Genomic DNA, 25,801 nt, shown 5'->3' on the forward strand with positions numbered 1-25,801 from the left:
AAATGTATTGCCCTGAAGAAGGAAAGTTTGCTTTCCAGTCGCTGGTGGGTGGGACCCCTAAATTGTGGCCACAGTTCCCAGTGAAGGAACAGTCTGAGCACAAGCAAACCTCAAGTCCTCCGAGTTGTTGGTTCTTCACCTACCGAACAAAGGTATTTAAAATTAGTCTTCTGTTAAGGTTTCTTCCAGCTCTGAAATCCCATGATTAAACTTTTCTAAGTGGACATCTATAATATCCCACTTCATTTTCCTCAATACCTGTCTGTCTCAAAACACAGTTTCGAGAAGTAACCTATATACTATGCTGAGAAGGATGGGCAGGTTTCTAGTGATGGATTATTCTAGAAGAGGGGCCACTGAGCACAGGGAGTTCCCTCTCAGCTTCATGATACAGAACATGGGTGGGGTCTGTCTCCCTCACACACCTAGAAACCTCCTGATATCAGTGTTGACTGTGGAGGGACACAGGAAAGATCTACCCAAGGATACGGGGTCAGCCACCCTATGTAACACCTCTCCCCTGATGGAAGGGCTGGTAAACAAAGTTGTCCCCCCACCCCAGAAAATGCTACTCAAATAATCTGGCTTTAAGGGAGCTTCCTCAGCCTACTAGCAGTCTTTTGCCTAACATTATCGGGCAAAAATAAGTCAGAGGGGGGCCTTAATTCCCATTGTGTTTTATTTAATAAAACACTTATATAGAGCTTACTGCACATCAGGCACGGTTATAAACATTTTACAGATATTAACTAATTTAATCCTCAAAACATTCCAGGATAGAATAGTATACATACTTTTTTTTTTTTTTTTTTTTTTGCGGTACGTGGGCCCCTCATCGCTGTGGCCTTTCCCGCTGCGGAGCGCAGTCTCCGGACGTGCAGGCCCAGCGGCCATGGCTCACGGGCCCAGCTGCTCTGCGGCATGTGGGATCCTCCTGGACCGGGGCACGAACCCATGTCCCCTGCATCGGCAGGCGGACTCTCAACCACTGCGCCACCAGGGAAGCCCTGCATACATACTTTTATGGATGAGGAAACAAAGACACATAGAGGTTAAGTAACCTTCTGAAGGTCACAGGCTGGTTAAACAGCAGAGGTAGGATTGAACCCAGGCAGTGTGGCTCTGAAATGCCTACTGAATAACAGACCTGAGAAGGTGGCTTTTAGTGAGAAAGTACAGGCACCCACCTGCTGCAGTGGGCCACCCTCCACAAGGCTTGATGAAAAGATGCTCCCTGAAAAATTCTCCAAATTCCTGTCTGACTCACGCTTGCTAAAAAGTCATTCTAAGAAATATGAAATAGAGAATTTACCCTCATGCCTTTGGACATCCAGAAGCCCACTTTGCCATTACACACACCCTGAAGCTCTCCTAAGAACAGCAGTTCCCATCTAGGGGTGGCATTTTAGATTCACCCTGAGAATGGGCTGAAAGTCCACAAGCCTCGCTGCTCCCGCTGCCTCTGCCCCCAACGCACATAAGTGCAGATTCTGATTTGTACTCCCAAGTGTGTTTGGAAATGCACGCGCACACACACACACGTATTTTGATAAACCTCCCTAGGTGACCCAACTCTCCCTCCCACGGAGCAAAACTAAGGTCTTCCTAATAATTTTCAAAGGTGAGAAGATCAATCCTACATTGTTTCTATCTCCCAGGTCTCCTCCCCCAGCCCCCTCACAGAAGATGAATGCAGGCGTGATACAGGATGCTGCAAATATATACCAAATACCAAACTGGCTTTTCGATGAATATATAAATGTAATTGACATTCTTTCACAGTCTGAAATCCTCTCTTTACTCTCAGGATATATTACACCATTCTGTTTTTATATAAACATGCCACTTTAAATGCTAATTCAGATGTAACACTCAATTTTTTCTTCATTTTGTTTCTGGGTTTCTAACATTCAAAATGACACTGGACTTCCATTTGGCTTTGACGATAGGCATTTTGAATTCTTGTTGTTTCAATATTTGTGGGGGTAGGAGGGAAGAAAGTACTAAGAAGAAAACTAAATTTATTTTAAAACTTATCCAAATACAGTTTACATGCTCTTTATTTTGTTTGAATTAAGCCCTTTCCCTCTCTTTCAGAAAATGTTACCTTCACCTTACTGAAAATCTTGTAAATCTAATTTGACTCCGTTGTAAAACCAAGGTTATTCCCTCTCCTTGCATTCTAGAAATAACCTCATTTTACTCAAACTGCTTTTCTAAACAGCCCATCAAGGCAGCATGTTCTGGCTGAAATACAACTGGCCTGAACATACGTCTTCTTTTTGAAAAATACACACACCTACAGATGCCAATGACATCCACATGAGCCTCTCCAATTACATAGAAGGTCACTTCCTATCTTGTCTCAAAATGAGGAATTTCAACCTAAGAAATATCCTAATCCAGTGCACCCAGTTCAATCTAATTACAGTGAGACAAACTGTCTTCTGAGTCCAGCAGGCCCCGCTCCACCCAGAAGCTTCCAGTAACCCTCAGGGTCCTCTGCCTCTGTCATCCTAAGCACTGTGACAACACTCTCTCCCTCTGTGGCTCACTCCAGTCTTCCATCTCATCCAAACACCCTTTCCTGCTCCTGCCCAAGAGAGACAATATGGGAAAGACGTGAGACAAGTTTATCACCTTTTTCATATACTTGTTAACCTATCCATGTGGCAAAATGGTTCTTGACAGCAGCTCTCCTTGTCTGTCGCCAGACCCCCAGAAGCATCCCATTAATGACTCGTGTTCTGCTGTGCTAAATGCAGCTCAGGGACACCGTGCCCAAAGGTATGCACATTTCAATGAGACCCCGAGGAGAAAATACCTTTAATATCCAACTGAATGAATTTCAGTTCTTTCAGATCCAACTGAATGGATGTCTGGCACAGTGCTAAGTGTGTTTTAAGATGCCTGTTTTCTTTGTGGAGAGGAAGATGGACCTCCTAGCAGACCTGAAATCATTGTATGCCAGCAGCACCTCACGCTACTTAGTCCGTGGCCAGCCCTACTAGACCCCAACCATTTCAGAATAATGATAAAAGGAAAAGGGGAACGGAGAAGGGACAAAACTCTATGGAGAGAAATAGTTGCTAAACACTAGGATTGTTGCTAGGTTGAGAAACTGAAATTAAGCTGAGAAGACTCCTAAATTACTTTTAGTACTTTCAATACTCCCAGAAATTCCTCAGCATGCAGAAACATACTTCTCCAGGCCTTCTGTGCACAGGAGGAGCTGCTTTCTGCTTTGGGTTTCTGCTGCTAGATGTGTGTGGCCAAACAACTTAAAGCCAAGAAACTAACTGACCAAGTGTCAGTCACTGTTCTACTAAAATAAAGTGATAACTGCAGATAGTCCCACGGATCCCTGAACTACAGGGCTCCATGAAACAATGCGTTCATGCTCACAATTAAAAGACGTAGAAGAAAGGCTATTTTAATTTTGGGTAGCAAGGAGAATTTACTTGCTAAGAAGAGATAGTGCAGTTTCTTTCTCTGTGCGGGGGGCGGGGGGCGCTTAGGGGGGTCTTAAAGATCATTAAAAATCAACATAGGAGGAGGCAAGGGAGCTGGCCCCAGCCAATTTCCTGCCCCTCTCTCCAGGGAATTTGGAGAAGAAAAGAAGCTCCCTCTGTACTAGAGAGCAGTTTATTTGATCAATTAACAAAACATGAGGGGGTCCTTTAAAATTAAAGGGGACCTTGGTTTTGCTCCGAACCATCCATTAGCTCACACCTTGGGCTTTTACCCTTTTTCCACTTTCCCTGTCTGAGAACAAACACCACCCAGAGAGCTTTGCCACTTAGAAATGTCATTTTAGGGCCCAAGTTCAAAAGACTAGTTAAGGGACCCACAACACTAGGAACTTTTTAATAAATATGAACAGTTTAGACTAGCTGTTAGTAGAAACTTTACAACATAAATGTTGTCTTGTATCTGGAATTTGCTTTTAGCTTTTGCTCAGCATTGTTTGTTTTTTATAATTATACTTGTTGATGCATCTTCTTTAGTTCAATTATCCTACCCGCTGTAGAGTATTTCATTGTATGACTATATCATGATTTATTCAAAGGATATACAGATTTTGACAGGTAGCTGAGAGGAAAGGCAGCAGAGAGTATGGCAACTTTTGTTCCAAGGAGAAAGACAAGAACATGCTAGAAGAATCTGGGAAAATGGCTACTCTTTGTAAGGAGAAGACAGCTAGCTAAAATCCACCCATACAGGGAGCTAGAGTAGGAACGGGATTTGGGACCTTGACGTTGGTAAAGGGCTGGAAGAGCCTCTGGAAAACTGATCGGGGGTCACATGGTTTTTTAGTAACATCAGGTCTAGAAAGAAGTTCCCTTGACCTCTCTTGTCTGCTGACCTTTGCACCATTAAAAAAAGAAAAGTCACATCATTGTCTTCGAAACCTTTTAAAACACATGTGAAACACAGACTTCAAGTTAGTCCTTGAGAAAATGATCGTAAATTACAAATTAGTGGGGATCTGGATTACTTTTTTTCTAGAAAGAATATAGGTTGCTTTTTTATACTTTTCAATTAGTAATAAAAAGAAAAGCCTATTTTCTGTGTTCTTTTATTTGTAAAAGCTTTAATTGTTATATAATATATACAGGCTTTATATAACAAATACGTTTTTATCACGATTCCAGACAAACATTGTGTATAAGCTTACTTAAAATTTTTTATAGACAATACTAAAATTTTTTTAAATCTGATAAATCTATATGTCTGAATGATGAAAGTGCATTTTAAAAATATTATCCTTCAAGGCATACACATTAAAAGTGGCAGATATAACAAAATCAGGTGCCTTCTTCCAAGAGCATAGCTTTTCTGAAGGTACACCCCCTCTGACAAGTTCAACCGCATTGCCGGGTACCATAGACAATGAGGAATACATCACATTGCACAGTTGCTTGCTGTTGACATGGAAAGACAACTCAACAGAAGAGCAGGATCAAATCCTCAATCTTTCTGGGAGAAGGTAATAAAAGACTTGAAAGCATTTATGCAGTAAATAAACAGAGGAAGTGTTAACAGGTTTAATGATCAGGTACCATGATGCGGGCTAGCACCCATCCCTAATAAAAACACACCTGTGCTCTTCTTCATCAGATTTGTATTAAAATCACTTGAGCATTTATCTTATAAGTATTTTCTTTTTCTCAAAGTCATAAAAGAACCTTGCATGAGGAAAGTAATGACTGGCATCCTGTGTGGCGGTCACTGAAAACTCAGAGTGGCATTACATCCCAGAACATCTATGTCATAAGTCATTAATTCTTTTGGGAATACCTGTATTTAATAGAAAATTTAAAAATAGCATGTTTATTTCTTGTTTGCTTTACTTGCAATTATTAAGTTTTCCAAAATTCACTTAAAAAGGTAGATTTATGTTGACATATATATATGATTTTTATTCCCATCATCTGATTGATAGAGCAACTGATTTTTATTAGGAGGGGATTTTAATTGGTTTAAATGTAATTCTATCTTACTAAGTATTCAAAGCATGTGCTCCAAACAAACTGATGCCATCATCATTTTTTTTTTTATTAAAGAGTCCATGCTCTCAAACAGAGAAATTTAAATATTTTCCTTATCATGTATTTCCCCCATCAACTCATGGCTATCAGCTAACATGAACAGAATTGAAACTTACACAAGTGCAAAAGGAGATATGGCCCTTCAGTAGGTATAAGGAATCTACTTTGCTAACTAACATTATTGTAATAATAATTTATAGGAAACATACTAACTTAAACAGAAAAAAAAAGCACCATTTATTACAAAGGCTAAAAGGAAGCTCTGACTAAAGTTCTAAAATTTTTAAATAAAGTATACAAGACAAGCCTAAGATGCTTTAAGCATACAAAATTATGAAGGAAAAGAGATTTTTGTCTACAAAGATATTTTATGTAGATATTTCTGTTTTTCTTGTTTCTGATTTCTCATCATGTTGGGAAATATCAAAAAGTTCAAACTTTTACAAGTCTAGGCAAAAGAGTCCTAATCATAATGCAGGAGAATGGAAGTTTTTGATTCTAAGGACATTTCCTATGGTAAACTATTAGGCCGTTAACCTGTAGTGCCCAGAGATGTAAGCTGGGAGCGAGAGAGAATTTATTTAGGTACATTCTCCAAGAATAATGATCCAGTGTCCTCCTGGCAACTAAAACAGTACAGACCAAAATGGAGAGTAATAAAATGTTCATGGTTCACGAAGTTTTGGTTCCTACACGCAAAGACTGAAATTTCCCAAAATTGAGTCAAAAGAATGAATTCTTACAACAGTCACCACATACGTTTCTAATCCTCCAAGTTGAGATTTGTATGAACTTATCTTAAATATTAAACTTATTTTTTTTAAAAGGACATTGCCCCATCCACTAAATTCAGCATAAATCAGATACCAAATCCAAATATTTCTAGACCAGCCCTTACACAGTACTAGTTGATAGTAAATCTACCTTAGTAGAATATTAAAGGCAATTAACTTCATTCTGCAACTTGCTGATGCAAAAAACTATGATTTATGCAAATATATTATTAGCCTTAAAAGTAAAAGGTGGAAACATACTATAAAGAAATCAAGTCAATGTTCACAAATTTGCTATTTTAATATAAGAGCATTACATGAATCAGTGCAGTAAGGTCTAGATCTAATAGACAGTTTAGCTGATGCAAAGTCTTCATCAATTCAAAGGCAAAAGTATATCATTTACTCTGCGTAAAATTCATAGTATAAAGATCATAGAATTCCAGATCATGTAGATAAGCACTAATTCTTTAGTCAGATCATTTTAAACTATCTGCAGACCAAATAATGTTTTTGCTTGATTACATAATAGAATTTTTAAATTTAAGATTCTCCCAGGAATAACCTGCTGTACAAAAATACATAAATAAATAAAGTTAAAAAAAAAAAAAGATTATCCCAGGAATAAATATGCATTTTGGCTTACAATGTCCATAAGGAACCCTGGAAACTTTCTTCAACTTATCTTGAAATTATTAATATTTGACATTTATAATAAATGCAAAGCTTTGTGTTTTCTTAATTCAGTTGATTATCATTAATCTTCTGATTGCCATTGAAAAGCTAACAAGTCAGAGAATAATGACATTACAAACTGTATGCCAGAATACAAATGAATCAATAAAGAAGTTATTCTACTTACAGACTTCCTCTTCTGGGGAGACTCAGCTCCTTCTGCAAAAGAAAAAACGAAACATGTATATGAGATGCTACATTAACCTTAGACTACTAGGATACCAAACAGGTGACATAAAATGTATCATCCTTATTATGCTTGATTTGGCATCTTCTACACTGAAAAGATTTTAGTGTTATTATTTTATGCTGGATCCCTTCTTACATTGTTCCCTTTATACACTGTATTTAACATACAAACCCTGTTTACCTAAATTCCAGAGCAGAAAAGACATCAATCCTCCCAAAGCAATGACAGCCAAATACTGAGTTGAGCTACGTGACCCTATAATTAAGGGTAAGGGAAATCTGAGCAACCAAAGAACTTATCCAAAAAGGAAACAGAAGGAGGAGGAGAAATTTTGCAGAATTATAATTAAGTGAAAGGTGAAATGAAAAGGGTAGTGAAATCAAACTATTTGCCTCCAACAGAAATAAACTCATGCAAAACATTATGTCTACCAAAGATTATAATTTAAAAAAGAAATAGAGCAAAAGTTTTCCTTCTGGTATTATTTCTTAAAACAAATGTGACTTATGATTAAGAATATTTAAAAGTAGGTTAACGAACTTCTAAAAAGGTAACCAGACAACAACAATTAACATAGTGCTTTATAGTTTCAAAGGATGCTCTCACACTTATCTCAAATTAAGATCATTATCTACCTTTCTAGAGAGAGTCTATGGGAAAATAAAACAAAATCACCCAGCAAACAAACAAACAAAAAGGGATACAGAAATACCTCCACCCACTAAAGGAGCTTTCAGAAGCCTGGGCACTCGAGAATGATTACTTGATGACAATAATTAAAGAATAGGAAGTAATGAGTCAACTGGCTATTTTAACTCAAAATTTGAAAGCCTTGACTAAATTTGGGCTTTCCTTCCCATAATTATCATTTATTTTTTTGCCTGCCAGGAGCTCAAGCATCATTTTTTGAAAGGTGCTTCCTCTTCAGCTTCAAACTCACCTTTCCTGTTCCCTATTTTTATTGGATCCTTCAATGTTTGTCATGGCCTGTGGCCTCACATCTTACTTCTAAACCATGCAATTTGCTCCATCACGGCTTACAAAAAATGGACTTAAGAGCCACAGCCCAGAGGAGGATCCTGCCTTAAATAGAACTTATCCAAAGTTATTACTTTACTCACTTATTAGCTGGAAAATATATTTTGATTCAGAGTTATAATAATCAGATCACTGTTTAATTGCAAGAAAAAAAAAAAAACAATTTTAGGGGCAGAGTATTTTCTTCCTTCTCCCAATAGCTAACCATTTTCTTTTCACGGACTGCAGGGTTCAATGGTGAAATGCTTTTGTTTTGTTTTGTTCCGAGTTTTTCTTTAATCCTTCATTAGCCCCAAGAAATTATAGCGTTTGCTGAAGTTGGCTCCGTGATTCTGAAACATAAATATACCTTTATTTACTAAAGCCTCTAATGAGAAGAGTAAAGTCTTTGACCAAGACAGTTTTCCTTGGGAACTGAAATGTAAATAGAACACCAATGAGTAATTGTCTCTATGTGTGTCTTGGGTTATGACAAGCACTGAGAAATCTGTTTGTATTCAGGTTAAAAAAAGAAAAAAAGAAAAAAGGAGAACTGCCTACAAGTAATCATTCACCAGAGGGTTTCTTTTAAAAAGAAATTACTGATCTGAAAAGGAATACATATATATAACTGAATCCCTGTGCTGTACACCTAAAACTAACACACCATTATAAATCAAATAAACTTCAATAAAAAAAAGAAATTACTGAGACCCACTACATAGCAAAAGGCCTAGAGCTTAATTAAATAAGTAAATACTGCTGTTTAGTAAGTTCATCTGACAGCAGCATTAAAAGAAAAGGAGGCGTACCTGAGGTGCTATCATTAAAAACAGAAAAAAATAAGTCAGATGTTGTTCAGTTCTGTACGCAAACAGATCACTCAGAAGATATAAGAGGAGAAGGGCCAAATAAATGATCCCCAAATAGTTCAGTCAATCATATTCCACCAAATGACCTGACTGTGAGCTGGTTGCTTTGCTATGAGAAGAAACTGCTGAAACGGCAAGATAAGGGATGAAAACCGACTCTGTTTTTAATCAGAAAGCCCTTCCAACAGGTCTAGAATTATGAGTTCTAAACAAGAAGAAAGGTCACAGTGGGTAACCCCGCACTGCTGCTCCCCGGGACGGTGGCCGAGGTTCCAGGACATTTAATAGGCTACTGTCAATGACATGCAGGGTCTGTGCTAACCAGGCTGAGGAGCTAATCCACCTGACGGCTTGAATGTCAGGCTTGGAACTGGAAACTCAATTTGCTAGCAAATTGGAATCAGATGCGATGGTAATAAAGTGAGAGAAATGAATGTGCTGTGGCCAAGACCTTGTGAACAGTGGCTGCAAAAGCCTGCAAATACCAAGAGGGCTAAGCGATTGCAGACAGAGCCAGGAGGGGCTGCTGTCCTGCTGCGTGGGGAGGGACCATCCACTGATCACACTGCACCGGCTGGACGCAAATGAGCAATATCAAGGCACTGACTGCCCCAATCCTAGTGGTACTGTGCATGTGTGTCCTTATTCTCTTAATGTCAGGATAAGGTCACTAAACCATACTTACATAATTAGATAAGACATGTAGTATTGGTTCCAGTCATAAACCAAAGCTTGTGCTTAGTATATTTGGAACATGTGTAAAAAATTAGCATCAGATTAAGAATAGAGAAGGGAAGGGGGCAGAGAGAGAAAAAAGGGCAAGTAGTGTCCATCTGAACTAAAAAATATGTGATTATTAATCATCACAGGTTAAAGAAATGCATGAGTGTATTTAAGAATATTAAAATTTTAAAATTATTTTCATTGATATTGATTTTTCAGTGACATCTAATATTTTTTAGAATTGCTGTATATCATTACTTGCTTGACAATATGACCTCCTTTGCCCCCCTTTCTAAAAATGTTGACTAGCAAATACGTGCATTTGAAAATAAAGACAAAGTTAATCTAAGAACTCTGTTTACCTTCTTGTGATCTCTTGATAAGACTGAGAACACAGTCTCAGTCTAATTCCTCAAATACTGAAAGAGAATTTCTGTGAGTCTGGGAAGAAAAGAAAGCATAACAAATGATCCTGCCCCTTTCCTCGGCCAGCCTTGGCCTCAAAAGGAGAAGATAACTTGTCTCGTTCATAAAGGCAATTGAAAAATAGCTGCAACGTTTAATATGTGCAAGCAATTTCCACAATGGCAATTTAAAAAAGATACACTATTTAATACGTATTTAATAGTTATACATACACAAATGAAACAACATGGCAACACATGCCACATGTATTTAAGAAATCTTCGAACTATTCTTTTTAACTGATGGGCCACTTTATGATTTAAAAGAGAAAGGAGATTTTATATCATATTACAAATATTATATTACAAATAAAATATCCCCTCCTTCAAGAGGTGGGGCTTAATTCTCTTCCTCTGGAGAGTGGGCTGGACTTAGTGACTCCCTTCCAAAGACAGAGGAGGGAAAAGGAAAAGTAGCAACTTTTCAGTGGAGAAACCTGACAGACACCGTCTGAACCAACATTAATGATACCAACAATAATCATAGATACCATGTAACCCTGATACGATGTCATGAGGAGAGACTTCACCTCTGTGGCATTCTCCCTAAAAATCCTTAACTCCAGTCTCATCCTGGGAAAGTACCAGGGAAAACCAAACTGAGGATCATTCTACAGAACATCTTTAAAACTGTCAGGGTTGTGAAAAACAAGGAACAACTGAGAAACTGTCACAGGCCAGAGAAGACTCAGGAGAACGATGACAAAATGCAATGTAGGATCATAGACTGGATTCTGAACCATAAAAAGGACAGTAGTGGAAAACCTGGTGATATCCAAATAAAGTGTTTAGTTAATAGTAATGTACTAATGTCAATTTCATAATTCTGACAAATGTATTAAGGTTACATAAGATGTTAACATTAGAGGAAATTGGTGGAAGGGTATGCAGAGATTCAACTGTCTTCAACTTTTCTATAAATCTAAAATGATTTCAATTTTTTTTCAAAGTTCTCTAAAAAGAAAGAGAGGGCTAAGGAGAAAGAAAGACGTGTGTGTGTGTGTGTGTGTGTGTGTGTGTGTGTGTGTGTGTGTGTGTATAGGCTAGGGCATGGAATCTATGGATAAATATTGAAATATTCTAAGCTTATTTTAAGGCCATATTTAACCCAGTATTTTAGAAGTTTATAGAAATAATCTGAGAGAAGCTTGTGACTAGGACCATCAGTGAAGATGGTGAGAAGCAGTCAGGTTTGAGATATGTTTTTACAGAATATACAAAAGAACTGGATGTGGAAGATGGAAGAGAAAGCCAGAAAGACTAAAAGTTCTTGGCCTGTGCAAGGAGAGTTAGAAGGAAGAATGGTTCTATCTGGATACATCACATCCAAGATGTCTGTAAGAAATCCAAAGAAAAATTTCCAAGCAGGTGGTTGGACAAACGAACCTGGGTTCAGGAGAGAGGTCGGGGCTGAAAATAGACTTTGAAGTCATTATTGTATAAGATGGTACATAAAATCGTGTGCTGGAAGTGACAGGAGAAGAGAGAACAGAAAAAGAAGGGGCACATATACCTATATGTATATACACAGGACCACTTAAAATCTACAAGTGGGGAGAATTTTGCTCCACACTACACCCTGTTAAATGATGCGCTGAACTATGCAGACCCTGGGTTCTTCAAACAACACAAACTGAATGAGGCTAGCAAGTAAAAATACTACTGGGTAGACACCAGCTCTCACACAGGTGACGGGATTGTTGCACAGACAAGGTCAGAAAATGGGCGGGAACTAGGAAATTAACCCCCAGAGAACATGACCACATCTGGGGAACAGCCCATTAGGACACCTCTGCTGCTCAAGGCTCAACTGGAGCTCAGCCTCCAGGAAGGACCTCTCCACTGTCCCAGCACCTTCCCCTCAGCACTCTGGCAGGTCCCCACTCCCCGTGAGTGTCCCATTACTGCTGGGTGTCAGCCAGTGTGATCACGCCTGAGTTTCTGCCCTAGCTGCCCAGGGAGCAGGAACAAGGAACACTGGCTCCCTTCATGAGCACAGCGGGAGATGGGGCCAGGCCACCATGCCTCCCATACTCTGGGAGGTCCTCCAAAGAAAGGGGAGAGGATTTGGAATTCAGTAACCAGCCCTTCCTCCCCCACCTCCAAAAACAAAACGAAAACAACATCCTGCAAACAAATAGAACAGTGATGGCCAGCACCTACCATCCCCTCACTATTTTCCAGAAAACGATCTGATTTAACGTTCATGCATTTCCCCGTGATCATTGTCCCTTAATTAGTCCTTGGTGTCCTCACCCTACCATCAAGGGTGACTACAACTACTCTGCATTGACAGACAAACCATTAATTTAGGGAGAGAGTTCAAAGAGCCGAGATGCGGGAAGCGGTGTATCAGGCACTGTTAGGGACACGTAAGGAGGAAATAAAATAAGACAGATTTAAAAGCTACTTGGGGAAACACACACGGCAAAAGAGATATCACCAGGTGCAGGATTATGCAGTATAATTTGAATGAATAAATGTTAACAGGGGAGAGAAAATAAAAGGGGATGAGATAATTCAGCTCAAGCAGTGGCTCTGAATGCAGTCCGGCTACACATCAGTGTCACCCAGGGAGCTTTTACAAATACTGATGTCTGAACACCACTCTGGAGATGGAGAGGGAGTTGTGTGTATATACGTTGTTTCATGGCGGCTGGTACTTTTAAGTACCCTTAAGGCCTATTAGTTTGCCTTTGGATTTTTTTCTTTATGGAATACTACTTTTCTAGCTGTCATCACAGTAGTGAAGTTTTAGGGTTTTTTGTTATTTCCTTTCTAAGTGGGAAGCACTGTAGGGCAAGGAAGGGTACCCCAAATGAAAGTTTCCCTACCTGATGGGGTGTAAATTTAGCTAGGGGTATAGGCTCAGCAAGGGATTGGCTCTTTTAAAGGGATGTTTTTGGCCCCATTTTTCTGGCCTCCATTTCTGAGTTACTTGTGAAGGCAGAAGCAGAGGACAGAAAAGTTCACACCACAGAACCAGACCTTACAGAACCAGGCTTGGTTCTGAAATACAGCTGCACACAAAAGGGGCTTATGTTCAAACCTCTTGAAAAATCCAGTGAATTGCCCATACAGTACATAGCTCTGTGCATAAAAGTCTGTAGAATGAAGCTGGAGAAGCAGTAGGTAGACCTCTACAGAGATGCTTGGACATTCAAACCGTTCATCCTGTAAAACACCACTCAGTGGGAATGTGAGATGGGTGGAGAACCCTAAAGGACCTCTCCTTTCTTGCAGGTTTTATTTCATTCTGTTTCTGTGTCTATAACCACAGTGCACTTTAACATATTTACCTGTGGTAGTAAAGTTCAACAAAATAAACCGTGAAACGTACACACACAAAATCCTTGTTGCGTTTTCATGTAAATTTTACTCTATCACGACCACACACTCACTTTCTCCAAAAAAACAGAAGTAGTTACTGCCTTCCTTTCTTTCTGGGTTGGCTTTTTCTGCCATGAATTCAAATCAACGGCCATCGTCCCCAAGACTAGGCATTCACCTCACAGGTCCTTTCCATACACAGAGTTTCTCAGTCACAATATGGGTGTCTGGCTCTTTGAGTTTTATAAAATCCTATCTGAAATGGAGTCTAAGAAATTTTTAACAAACTCACCTGGCTGTTTGGCAGGACACGCCAGCCTTCCCATGGAAAGCCCAGAGATAAGCAATTGCCCAGGATCGCAAAGCCAGGAGATGGTGGAAGCAAAATGTGAACCTATGACACCCAGCCCCAATTTTCCCCCTACACTCCAATGCGAAAGTGCTGGAGAGCAGGCCAGAGTGGTGGTGTGAACCACAGGGAGGGGAGTCTGAATGAGGACATGAGCACAGAGGGTTAGCTTTAATTTAAAAAAAGAAAAAAAAAAAAAGGAGGGCAGCTTTTCCTCTAAAGAGGAAGAAAAGTACAAGTAAAAACAGGTACCTTTTAAAGAAGAACAAAAGAAAACTGAAGCAATTTACTTGGGGTTCTGTAATTTCAGAAACAGAGAAGACAAGATCTTCTGCCAAAGGTGAAAACAAGGGGCACACATGGGGATTAAAGCAAGCAAAATGGGGTTCTTTTATCCAATTGCACACTTTTTAGTAAAGGCTGCTGAGGCAAGTGCTATGCCACGCACTGGGGATAAAGGACTTGGCTTGCTTTAGAATATAGTGTGGAAAGGCCTGGAATAGCGGTTTTTTCAATAGTACCAAGGTGGGGCGGTGATCAGTTTTCTTTAAGGAAAGTCAGGATTGTTTCTTGCCCAGTGATATTCCCCATTATTCACGATAACAAAATCTGGTGGAACTGAGCTATTCTCAACCTCCAGGCTTAGCTCAGGTTAAGTTAAGCTAATGACAAAGTTCATTGTCTGAGCCAGAGTAATTTGGTTCAAAGATGGCATCTGATTCAATCTGGGAAAACAAGATGCAAAACAATGTTTGCTCCAGGCTCCTGGGAAAGAATGCCTTCTTCCTTTTTCCAAGAGAGTTAACAGGAAAGGAGGATCATTAACCCCAAGAAGCTAATGACAGCCGCAGGGTAGAAGCTGACAGAAAAGAAAGACAGGTAGAAACTGGGTCTTGGGTGATGTCTTTGAAACAATGGATCTAGTCTTGCTTATACCTGGATTTCTCAGTTACGTGAGTCAATCGAGTCCCTTTATTGTTCAAACCAGTTTAACCTGTGGTTTCTGTTCCTTACAATTCAAATATTCCCAAGTGATGCAATACTTAAGCCTGGTCTTTCTTCCACGGGCTCTGGGAGTTGGCTAGGCAGCCTCAGGAGTGGGTGAGGAAAGGGGCATTCCAGAAGAGGGAACAGATGCTGCAAAGTACAGCGGAGTGAAACAGTACACAACTCTTAGTAAACTTGGAATGGCCGGAACTGAGGGTAGAAAGAAAAAACCAACAGGACATGAGAACAGAAGCAGGGACAAGGCAAATCATAGAAGGGTTTTGGAAGAGTCTGTCTTTATCCTATAGGCAATGGGGAGCTCATGGAACATTTTAAGTAGGAGAATAAGATGGTCAAACTTACATGTCAAAAAGGATCACTCTGGTATCAAGGTGTCAAATGGCTTATGGAAGACAGACAGAATTAACTCAGAGGCTTATTCAATTGTCCCGGAAGCATAGCCCAGTGCCAGGACTAAGAAAGAGGAAGTGGGGAAAGAGGGGAGGAGCAAATTCAAGAGAGAAGTGTGTGTATGGGATCTACTGGAGTTGAAAAGAAATGCTTAACTCCTGGGAAGGTTTAGAACATTAGGAGCTAAGGGCAGGGCTCCATCCAGAGATTAGGGAAGAGGCCCATCCAAAAGTTAAATAATGGACATCTGAATGTGGATAAGGGGATGGCAAAACCATTTAATTTAGACCAGAGAGTCCCAGATGGGAGGGAATGTGGGATAGATTTGCAAAGTAAGATAAGAGCAAAGGTGGGCATCACAGGTCTTTCTTGCATGAAAGTTAAATATCATTCATCACAAACCCCTCCTCCACTTTAAAATTTTTACACAATTGGTGGGAATGTTTTTCTTTACTAAGACCATCTGCCTTCACCCATCTAGTAACAGTCCCTAATGTTTACTGCAATGGTGATGTACATTATCTTAATTTTCACTATTATTTCCGTTTGACAGAACTGAGGCACAGACCAGTTAAGTAGCAACACAAGGTCACAGAGATGGTAAATGGCTTAGCTTGTTTTTGAATCTGCAGCAGTCTGAGTGCAGAGCAGTTTAATTATTTTTCATCACCTAGTAAGATTTGGTGTATCTGTACCACAGACTCCCCTCATGTAGGCTATCAAGTTGCATTCATAGCTGATAACACACTGGCAATTACTCTTAGAAAGGAATGTTACACGGCAGCTTTGCAGCTCTTTCTAAGCAAATTTCACACTTAAGTTATTTTTATAGACTCTGGTTTTATTTGAAGCAAAGCCTTGCAAACACATTACTTTTAACACAGACCTTTTTAAGTAGAAAAAGCAATAACAAGTCAAATCATCAGTTAACCCCAAGTCAATGAACAAATGAAACAAGCTTCCTTTCCAGCCAATTACTAGGGGTTTTGATGCTTCCTAACTACACCCTTGACATCAAAAAATCAAGCTTGGGAATCTCACATTTATATATATATATATATATATATATATATATATATATATATATATACTGCCTTCCAATTCAGTATTATACAAGGGAAAACTGCCTCCTAAGTCTCCATGTTTCTCTGCAGGGTTTGCTGAGTAATAACTAGTATTTAATGTTAATAAGATCTCCAGTTTATTGAGTGCTTACTATATACTAAATGAGGTGCATTTATTTCCTCAAGATTAGGAGCTTCCAGCCCACAGTCATACGGTATTTTATGTCTTCAGTTTCTTCTTAAAGAGCAAAATACTGTCTCTTTCAAGCAAAAGTGTGTCACTTTTGATCAAATGAGAGGAGGGAGATGCAAAAGGGAGGGGATATGGGAACATATGTATATGTATAACTGATTAAATAAAAAATAAAAAATAAAAAAAATCAAATGAGAGGAGCCACAGACCTTTGCAACAAAGGAAGCAAAACAAGAAAATGTATATTAGATCAGCCAAACTTTATGCTAAACAAAAATACTTATTTAAGCCCATTGTATACTTCATAGTGATGAAGTGAGTAGGATCTAGAGTCAGATATACCTATATTCTAATGTAAGTCAACGCTGGAAAATGTCCTTGAAAAATCTCTTTAACTTCTCTAAGACTTAGTCTTCTAAGTTATAAAATGAGGATATTACAATTGATGCCATAAGGTGTTGAGAAGACTACTGAGAACGCACATCCTGCATGTAGCACAGTTCCTGAACACACCAGCACCCTAGATGTCAGCCATTACTATTGAAGTGTGATACTCGCATCAGATGTGCCACCTGGGGCACAAATGAAGAGCTGGAATGGGTAAAATCAAAGAGCAAGTGCCCAGGTCGCCTACCTTGTCCTCTCTGAATGCAGAACCTGGGCACAGTTCTGTCGAACAATTGGAAGATTCCAAGCAAATCAGGCTTCAGTGAAATCACACACCCTGTTACTAATCAGCAGAAAAAATTCCTTTAGCAGAAGGAGATCAAACACAAATGCTGGATATTTAAAATTTTAATTGCCCTTAAGACTGCACATTTAGAGGTCCTTCAGGACTATAAAATTAAGGTCACCGTGGACAAGTTTTGTGATTCTCTTTTTTCCCTTAGAAGAGACTTATGAAGGCTCTTGATAAATACGCGTATCAGCCCTGCCACTTAACTATGTTTCTTGTTACTTGGGAAAGCCTGTGACCTATGGTGAGCTTAGATAAAAAGGCAACATCGCACAGCTGTGCCCTGCAAGGCTTCACAATTTTTTCAGGTCTTCCATCCGTTACCAGCAAATTACAGTAAATTCAAAATATTGATCTGCACACTCCTATATGGGAAGAAAGTTACTATGGACTTTTATTGCTTACTGTTGGGTACAATTCCCTGGAATCAATAAAAGCTACAATGTTCATAAGCTTCTAAAAGGATAGTTAATATAGTGGATATGAGACACCTCTTAGGATCACTACAAATCTATAGGATTCTTCAACAGAACAGTGGCAAACATCTTCACTGTTCAAAAGCCTTATTTGATTTTAGAATCTTCTCATTACCCAGGAAAATGCCCTGGGAAAGAAATGAATATCAATGACTGGCAAAACTAGAAAAGACCCTGCTTAACAGATTTTCTGTTTTACCTGTTGGTTCCCCTGCATTTCCACACCAACGTTACTGTCCAATCCAGAGTCAGTCATTAAGAGTTGTGATTGTTTGGTTTTTTTTTAAGAGTATCGTAGCACAGATTTAAGATAAGTTTTCTTGATCGAGGTTTCCAGGGTCCATCAAAGGAGACTCCTGGCCCATAAACAATATTTCAACCACCCCTAATTTAAAGAATCAATATCCTTTTATGAACCAATTTTCAAAAATCAGATAATAATTCAAAGGTTCTATTAAAATTACAGACAACCTTAATACAAAAAGAAAAAGGCTTTTTATAGAACCAGGAAACAGAACTGGATGAGACTATTTGACCAGTGATAGTGAATTCATCCAGCTGATTAATCATTTTTATTTACTAAAGATACTCTATAGTTTATCTAGCAGTCACTATTCTGAAAGCCCATTTTAGTGTAGAAATTTACAGGCAAATCAGCTCAAGGGAGCTCTTGAAGTGCTATATGAAGCTTATACACACAAGTCTGCTTTCTTCTGAAACCACTCTTCTCCATCTAAATGCAAAAGACGATGTTTAAAATGTACATATAAAATGTATGAGGGTGATGGAAGATTAATGACACACATATTCAAATAATCAATAATGTGTCTTAAGCCTTTAATGGTACTGAAATTTATTGTAAAGAGGTCACAGAATAAAATAAACAATTGCCTTACAAAGGATATATTTTACTTAGTAAGTAATAGGTTCTATTTGTTAAAGGGTACGATATTGGACTTTTTTGGAAGTTATTTTCTCCAATGTGCTATTTCAAATAGCACCAGCTGAAAGTACACTGGAATTGGGAACCCTGAGATTGAAGAACACAGAGTAAGGTAGGATTCCCTATTTCTTGCTTCACACCTTCCCCCCATCCCCCATGAAAATTGGTGCTGCTGGGCTGCTCCTGTGATGCAAGAAATCTAGTGGGTGCCAGGCCCTGTGCTACTCATTTTCTCCTACAGGGTTTCATTTAAGCCTTACCCCTACCCTGCAATTATAGGAAGGGTGACCACCATTTTTTTCTGATGGGGAAATTGAACCTTGGAAAAGTTACATTATGATTTGCCCAAGGTCAGTGGTCTCACATTAAGGATAGTATAGCAAAGACAAAGTAGCCTTGATGACCCTTTCTCATACTGCACCAGCTCTGGACACTCAACCAAAAAACATTTTTATGTGAGAAATAATAAGTCCTTATTTACTTAAGCTGCTGTTAGTTGCATTTGCAGTTAGTTGCAGCTAAATACATTCCTGATACTCTCCAAAAATAGTAGTGAAGTTTGCATGCTCCAAAGTCAGCTTTGGAGCAGTGTATCCAAAGGTACACCTGGCATTAAGACAACCTTGACACCCTCAACTCTGAGCATTAGGAGGGCTGGTGCTTGTTACCCAGAGAAAAAGACCAAATGTTCCTTAAATTAGGATTAGATTGTATGAGAAACAAAATCCTTGGAAACACTGATTACAGATCTCTCAATGTGGTTCCTTTTTCCAAAATCAATTGGGAGGGCCGCACAGTGTGTGTTAATGACTTTGAAGTTAACCAAAGAGACTCCAAACTTAATGGTATCGCATTTGTGACAGTTAATTAGCAGAAAATATTAAAGTAGAGTGGAGTTTTTGCCTTTTTTTTTTTTTTTTAAGCATCAAAAGCAATAAAAGGCTTTGGGGTTTTAATTGCTTCTTCCCTAAGACTGAATTCTATTCTCACTGCAAAGACAGAATCCTCTCTCTCAAAGTCAAAATGATCCCTTGTGTGATGTTTTTGGATTAGAAGGACTACAACAAGAGTGGACATTTAAACTGAAGACCCAGGAAAGTTTTCATAAGGTGGCCTCTTATTTTTACTAACTGAAAAATTAAGTATTTTCCGAGCAGGAAGCTCTCCCCCTTATCATATGTGAACGCTGCCATTTTAATTCAGGGGTGAGCTTAGGGGATTTCCACTATGGTTTCTATGATACTAACTAGGTTCTTCCTTTTAAAAATAAAAAGCATACTAGACCTTATTGTACTGACATGATTGCTGTATTATAGAGAAGCTACATGTTACTGGATTACACTATCACCTTGGAAACCTGAAATTCATAGTCAAGTCTGGATGCACTGTCTATAGAAGTAAAAAAAAAACCCAACAGTCTAAACTGACTATACTATAACATAGTATGAACAAAGGGGGAAAATCAACTCTCAAACACTGAAGAATACAAAATTACAGGCGGCCTAAACTATCTTTCAAAGTCACACAATTTAGACAAGCTGATGAATTGGCACTAATGCTTTTAAATGGTCCTATCACTTTAAATGCTAGTAAAAAAAGAAAAGAGAAAGTAAACTAAATTACACTGAATACAATTATGTATCAATTAGGAAAAAAGTAGCTAAGTAAAATAGACTGTTAAAGAATTACATGTCTCTTTTTTTTATTGAGATATAATTGACATAGCATTGTATGAGTTTAAGGTGTACAACATACTGATTTGATACATTTGTATTGCAACAGAATTGCCATTGTAGTGTCAGCTAACACCTCTATCATGTCACATAATTATCATTTCTTCTAGTGATGGGAAAAAATTAAGATCTAGTCTCTTAGCAAGCTTAATGTTTATAATACAGTTTGTGGTCTATAATCACTTACTGTGTGTTAGCTCTCCAGGACTTATTTACGTGTTAGTTGCAAGTATGTCTCCTTAAACAACATCTCTCCCATTCCCCCAGCCCCAGCCCCTGGTCACCACCATTACTCTCATTTTTCTAGTTCAGTTATTTTAGATTCCACATATAAGAGATTATATGTATCTTTTAAAGATAGAACTTAAATATAAAAACCCTAAGTGCTAAATGCTATACGCTAATTGAATTAAGTTGCTAACCCACGTGTCCTTAGGCTCACCAGGAGGAAAGTGCTGAGATGGCAGAGCCGTAAGAAGGCAGACAGCCAGGGAGGCTCAGGAACCTGGCTTAGGACGATGGCCTTGGGCAAGTGACTTACCCTCTCTGTGGCTTCCTTCCCTTACTGGAGCTGATCAATCATAAGAGCTGATAGTGTCATTGTGAGGATTAAATGAAAGAATACACATAAAGTACCTAGAAAAGTGACTGGCACACATCGAGCATGCTAATATTAGGTTATTATTCTACCTTAAATATTCATTCACAAATCTGACATTGCAACCCTAAGGTTTTGCAATTCGAAAGTGTAAAGTGTTCATCTACACAATAGGTAGTTATGCTGATATATCGTCTGTGCACCAAAGCACAGATGAGAACTAGTAATACATTTAAATAATCTACTTGAATGAAAGCTCAGAGAATCTATCCTTGAATTTCTTATTGATACTCTCAGGTGCTTTCCAAATGAATTCTGCTGCATTAAAACTAAGCCAAAATAGATTACCTGGGCCATTGTAACTGCCCTTTGTCAAGCACAAAGTCCATCTCAATGAAAAACAAACTTCTTGGGCTTCCCTGGTGGTGCAGTGGTTAAGAAACTGCCTGCCAATGCAGGGGACACAGGTTCAAGCCGTGGTCCGGGAAGATCCCACATGCCACGAAGCAACTAGGCCCGTGAGCCACAACTACTGAGCCTGCGCATCTGGAGCCTGTGCTCCACGACAAGAGAGGCCATGATAGTGAGAGGCCTGCGCACTGCGATGAAGAGAGGCCCCTGCTTGCCACAACCAGAGAAAGCCCCCGCACAGAAACGAAGACCCAACACAGCCAAAAATAAATAAATAAATAAATTTAAAAAAAGAAAAAACTTCTTAAAAAGCCTGATTCCATTTTTACCCCCACACATGCTAAAAACAAGTTGGCATATGTTCCAAGCATTCCATAGTGTATCTTTTAAGCAGACGCTTTTTATCTCGTGTAGCTTTCATTAAATTACAAGAGAAAAAGTATTTCTCACTAGGACAGGAATAATGCTATATTTGTCATCTACTCTGTTTTCATTCTATATTTCTCTCAGTCTACCTTTCATCAATAAATAACAGTGTTGCTTTAACTAAAAAGTGTGGAAAATTCTGATTGAATTTTCCACTTCAGAGTACACAAAATCATTCCATCTAACATGCTGTGTTAGAAAATCTATGCCCTATTCTGACCTCCTGTTGCAGCCTATTTCAAGTATTGGTGATGCACCGTATCACACTGCATGGCTGGTGAAGGAGAGTAAACATATTGACTGAGAAATGTTTTGAAAAAAACCTCTATTCCACCTAGATCCTGGCTACTGTCAAAAATCACAAACATGTTTGCATTCTGTCTGTGCAGGAGCATGACAAAGTTCTCACAGAAATTCCCACAATAAGTGACACCAGCTACTTGCCTAATTCTCCATCTAAGCAGGACCATGCAAGGCGGGGGCTGGGGAAGGGGGAGCAAGAGTCAGCCCAAATAATATACTCAGAGGTGTAGGAGAGAAGATGTTATTAACTGTGCCCTTCCTTTCACCTATTTGCAAGGTTAAAACAGAATTTAGTGGAAGAGATTACCACCGCAGTGAGAAGGCACAACTCAGCCAGCAGGCAAGGAACACATGGAAGGAAAGGTAATATATTGATTGACTTTTCCTTCTAATTTCAGTCTAGGCAGCTTGCTGTCTTTTTTCATTGGGGGGGATGTGACAGCTGACCTAGCCTAATTTTCCTGGACTAGCAAACTGGGACAGTCCTTGGACAAGTGAGGCTGAGACCAGTACACACCTATAATGGCAGAGGACAACATTAGCTCTGTCCTAAGTAGCAGGCCCTAAGTATAATGCTGTAATCTTCTGGATTAGAGCTCTTCCTCCCTCCAAAAATGCTAGTTTCCTTACCAGAAAACAGTGGGGAAGACATTTCCCAGGTGTAGAGAGTGGCAGCCAATATGAATTATTCATATTCCTTGAAATAAAGAGCAACAGGTCCATTTAACTCAACATTTCCCAAAGAACTTTGCTAATGGGTATTGACAAGAAAAACTTAAAAGTTCCTTTGTAAAAGTTCTGTATTCAAGCAAGTTTGAGAAACACCTAATACAGCTCAGAGAACTTACTTACTGCAAGATTTTCCCAAGATTTTTTAAATTATTGGCATTTTATTTAACAAGATCAAGGGCCATGGTCTGCAGTGTTCCCCAAATTAATGGAACCATGGAACACTTTGGGGAAAACATCACTGAGGCACATACACAGAACAAGCTTTGAGAAATGTAAGTTTAACTGAGCCTTTACTTTAGTACAATGATAGGGTGACCATAAGAAAACCAGAGACCAAATCACTGCCATGGGATACACCAGTGACTGCATTTAGTAACTGAATTTCAGTCTGGTATTGCACTCTGATGAAAAGAGGTAGGCGCTCTACACTGTAATTCAATCAAGTGTCCCCTAGTACACCTTGAAAGACTGCACAACAATTCCAAGAGAAGACTGAAAACAACAGCTACATAAACAAATCCCTCGTGCCCAACAGTGATCAAATCGCTAAAGAAATAAACCCAAGGCATAAAAACACATGACTACCATGCCATAGGTCTACAGTTCATGTGAAAGATACACCCAGGAAATAAGGACTATTATCTCGGTCATGTGTGTCTAACAGTGATGGAATAACACAACTAAGCCCCTATTTATGAATTGTTAGGCTTTTCTTTGTTCCCTTTTCCCTTACTGGCAAATTCCCTGATCTCCTTGGACAAATCTCCTATTTCTGAGACTTCTGCTTCCATTCAGGAAGTAGACAATCACAAGAGACCATTACTCTCAATTACACGTGTGAAGATGCGAAGAAAAGCTAGAAATGAAAAGTATGTTATCACTTTGTCTGGTTCCTCTCTTACCCATCCATGGCAGATTCCTCCTCCTCCTGACATTCCACCATGATAGCCATGGGCCTTTTCCTTCAAGAGTTTATCACTCTGGAGTTCCCTTTTAGGTTTACTTATGCCCTTAGCTTTTTAAATTATTTATTAAAATATGATTTTGTAGCTTACACACCTTGTTTTAATTGTGAGGATAACAACAATGGTCTCTTGTCATTGTCCACATTCTAAGTGGAAGAGGAAGCCTCAGAAATAGATGTTGCTTTTTCATGCGTTTATAATTCTGAGTAGGTGCCAAACATTTTGAATGAAAGAACAGTAGAAATTGAGGTAAATAATATTTAGCTCCAGGAAAAGGTGTGTCTCTTCTATGCCACACCACTTGAGTCAGGGTGATGACTCATTCTGCTCACTACCTGAACTGTGCAGGTACTGTTGAGATCCATGGTCAAGAAAAGAAACCGGCAATACAAACAGATGCGGAGATAGCCAAGATCTTGATGTTACCAGACAAAGACTCAAAAATAACTATGCAAAAGGATACAGTGGCAAAGATGTGTGACAACATGAATGAAGACATGGCAAATTTCACTAGAGAGATAGAATCTATAATAATAATAAAGAACAAGAGGAAAAGCTGAACTGAAAGATACCAGAGTGAAATGGATTACCAGCTGACTGAGCAAAGCAAAAGAAGGGATAAATAAAGTTTAAGTCAAAATGATAGAAATTATCCAAAATGAATCACCAATAAAGCATAAAGCAAAAACAAAAACGAGTGTCTAAGATCTGTGTGACAATATCCAACTGCCTAACATAGGTACAAATGGAGCCCCAGAAGGAGAGGAGAGAAAATGAAGTAGAAGATATATTTGAATAGATAATGGCCAAAGACTTTTCCAAAAAATTGATGAAAGGCATCAATCCACATATCCGAGAAGCTCAGTGAATTCCAAGCAGAATAAATACAAAGAAAATCATACTTGGGCACATCTTAGTCAAATCTCTTTTTCAGACAAGAAGCAGATAAATATGTGTGAGATAGTGGAAAGGGAGAACTTATTAAAAAACATTAACTTGAAAAAATGTTAAAACAGGCAATGGTGTTATCAAGATAATCAAGCCAGTTACAAAAGGATACCATGGTCTCCAAGCATTGGCCAGCAAGTGTGTTTGAGGTGCTCAGGCTGCTCTTCTCAGTACTGTCAGCAAAGAAACTCCTTCCAAAACCCTATCAGAATCCATAGAACACCCCCAGGCAAAATAAGCGTTGCCTAGCTAAATGTTTAAATTACTTTTTTAGAGTTGCTGGTTATGTTTTGGTTTGTTTTCCTTTTTGCCTCGGGGTAGAGGGGTATAAGGGGCAAACAGAATACAGAAGTCCTTGAAGGCAAAGAAACAATTTCAGTAATTCTTCATAAAGCTAGAGCTAAATTGGATAACCTGTACTTAACCCATCTGATGATCTTTTCACCTCTAAATTAAAAAGATTTCCTACACCCTTCCTCGAATAAATCGCTAATCTCATCTTGGCCAGTTGCCTGTTACACAAGTCTTTGGTAAGCACTACTCTGATGACTCTGAGAAAAGTCAACAAATGTAATTCACCAGTTTTTTAAAGCCCTTGAAAAAAAAAACCCACCTAAGGACAAGAGAGGTTGGGCTGTAACAATTCACCTATGCCTACTTAATCTTTGCCAGCTGAAACAAAAAAAAAAAAAAAAAGAGAGAGAGAAAGAAAACTGCTACAAAGATCTGTGTTAGGAAAGAGAAACAGGCCAAATTAAACAGTTCTTTCCCCGCAATATTTTCAGTCACAACATTTAAATGGCCTTAAAATAGAAATTCCAGCAACTAAAATATTAAAAGCCAATGATATGGTTTTTACACTTGTTCTTT

The 25,801-nt window shown here is 38.8% G+C and overlaps 1 protein-coding gene across 4 annotated transcripts in view; it reads right to left on the minus strand.

Moving 5' to 3' along the window:
* MAST4 (microtubule associated serine/threonine kinase family member 4) overlaps positions 1 to 25,801 on the minus strand; it is a gene marked incomplete at its 5' end in the record, with an annotated part of 585,767 nt that overhangs the window by 263,086 nt on the left and 296,880 nt on the right. For all 4 annotated transcript variants that reach the window (XM_082620666.1, XM_082620667.1, XM_082620672.1 and 1 more), the window contains one exon: positions 7,188 to 7,219. In XM_082620666.1, the coding sequence (XP_082476792.1) occupies positions 7,188 to 7,219 (32 nt within the window). The remainder of the gene's footprint in view (positions 1 to 7,187; positions 7,220 to 25,801) is intronic.

This window comes from Mesoplodon mirus (genome assembly GCF_964341445.2).
Source record: "Mesoplodon mirus genome assembly, chromosome: 5".
In the NCBI taxonomy this organism is placed as follows: Eukaryota; Metazoa; Chordata; class Mammalia; order Artiodactyla; family Ziphiidae; genus Mesoplodon; species Mesoplodon mirus.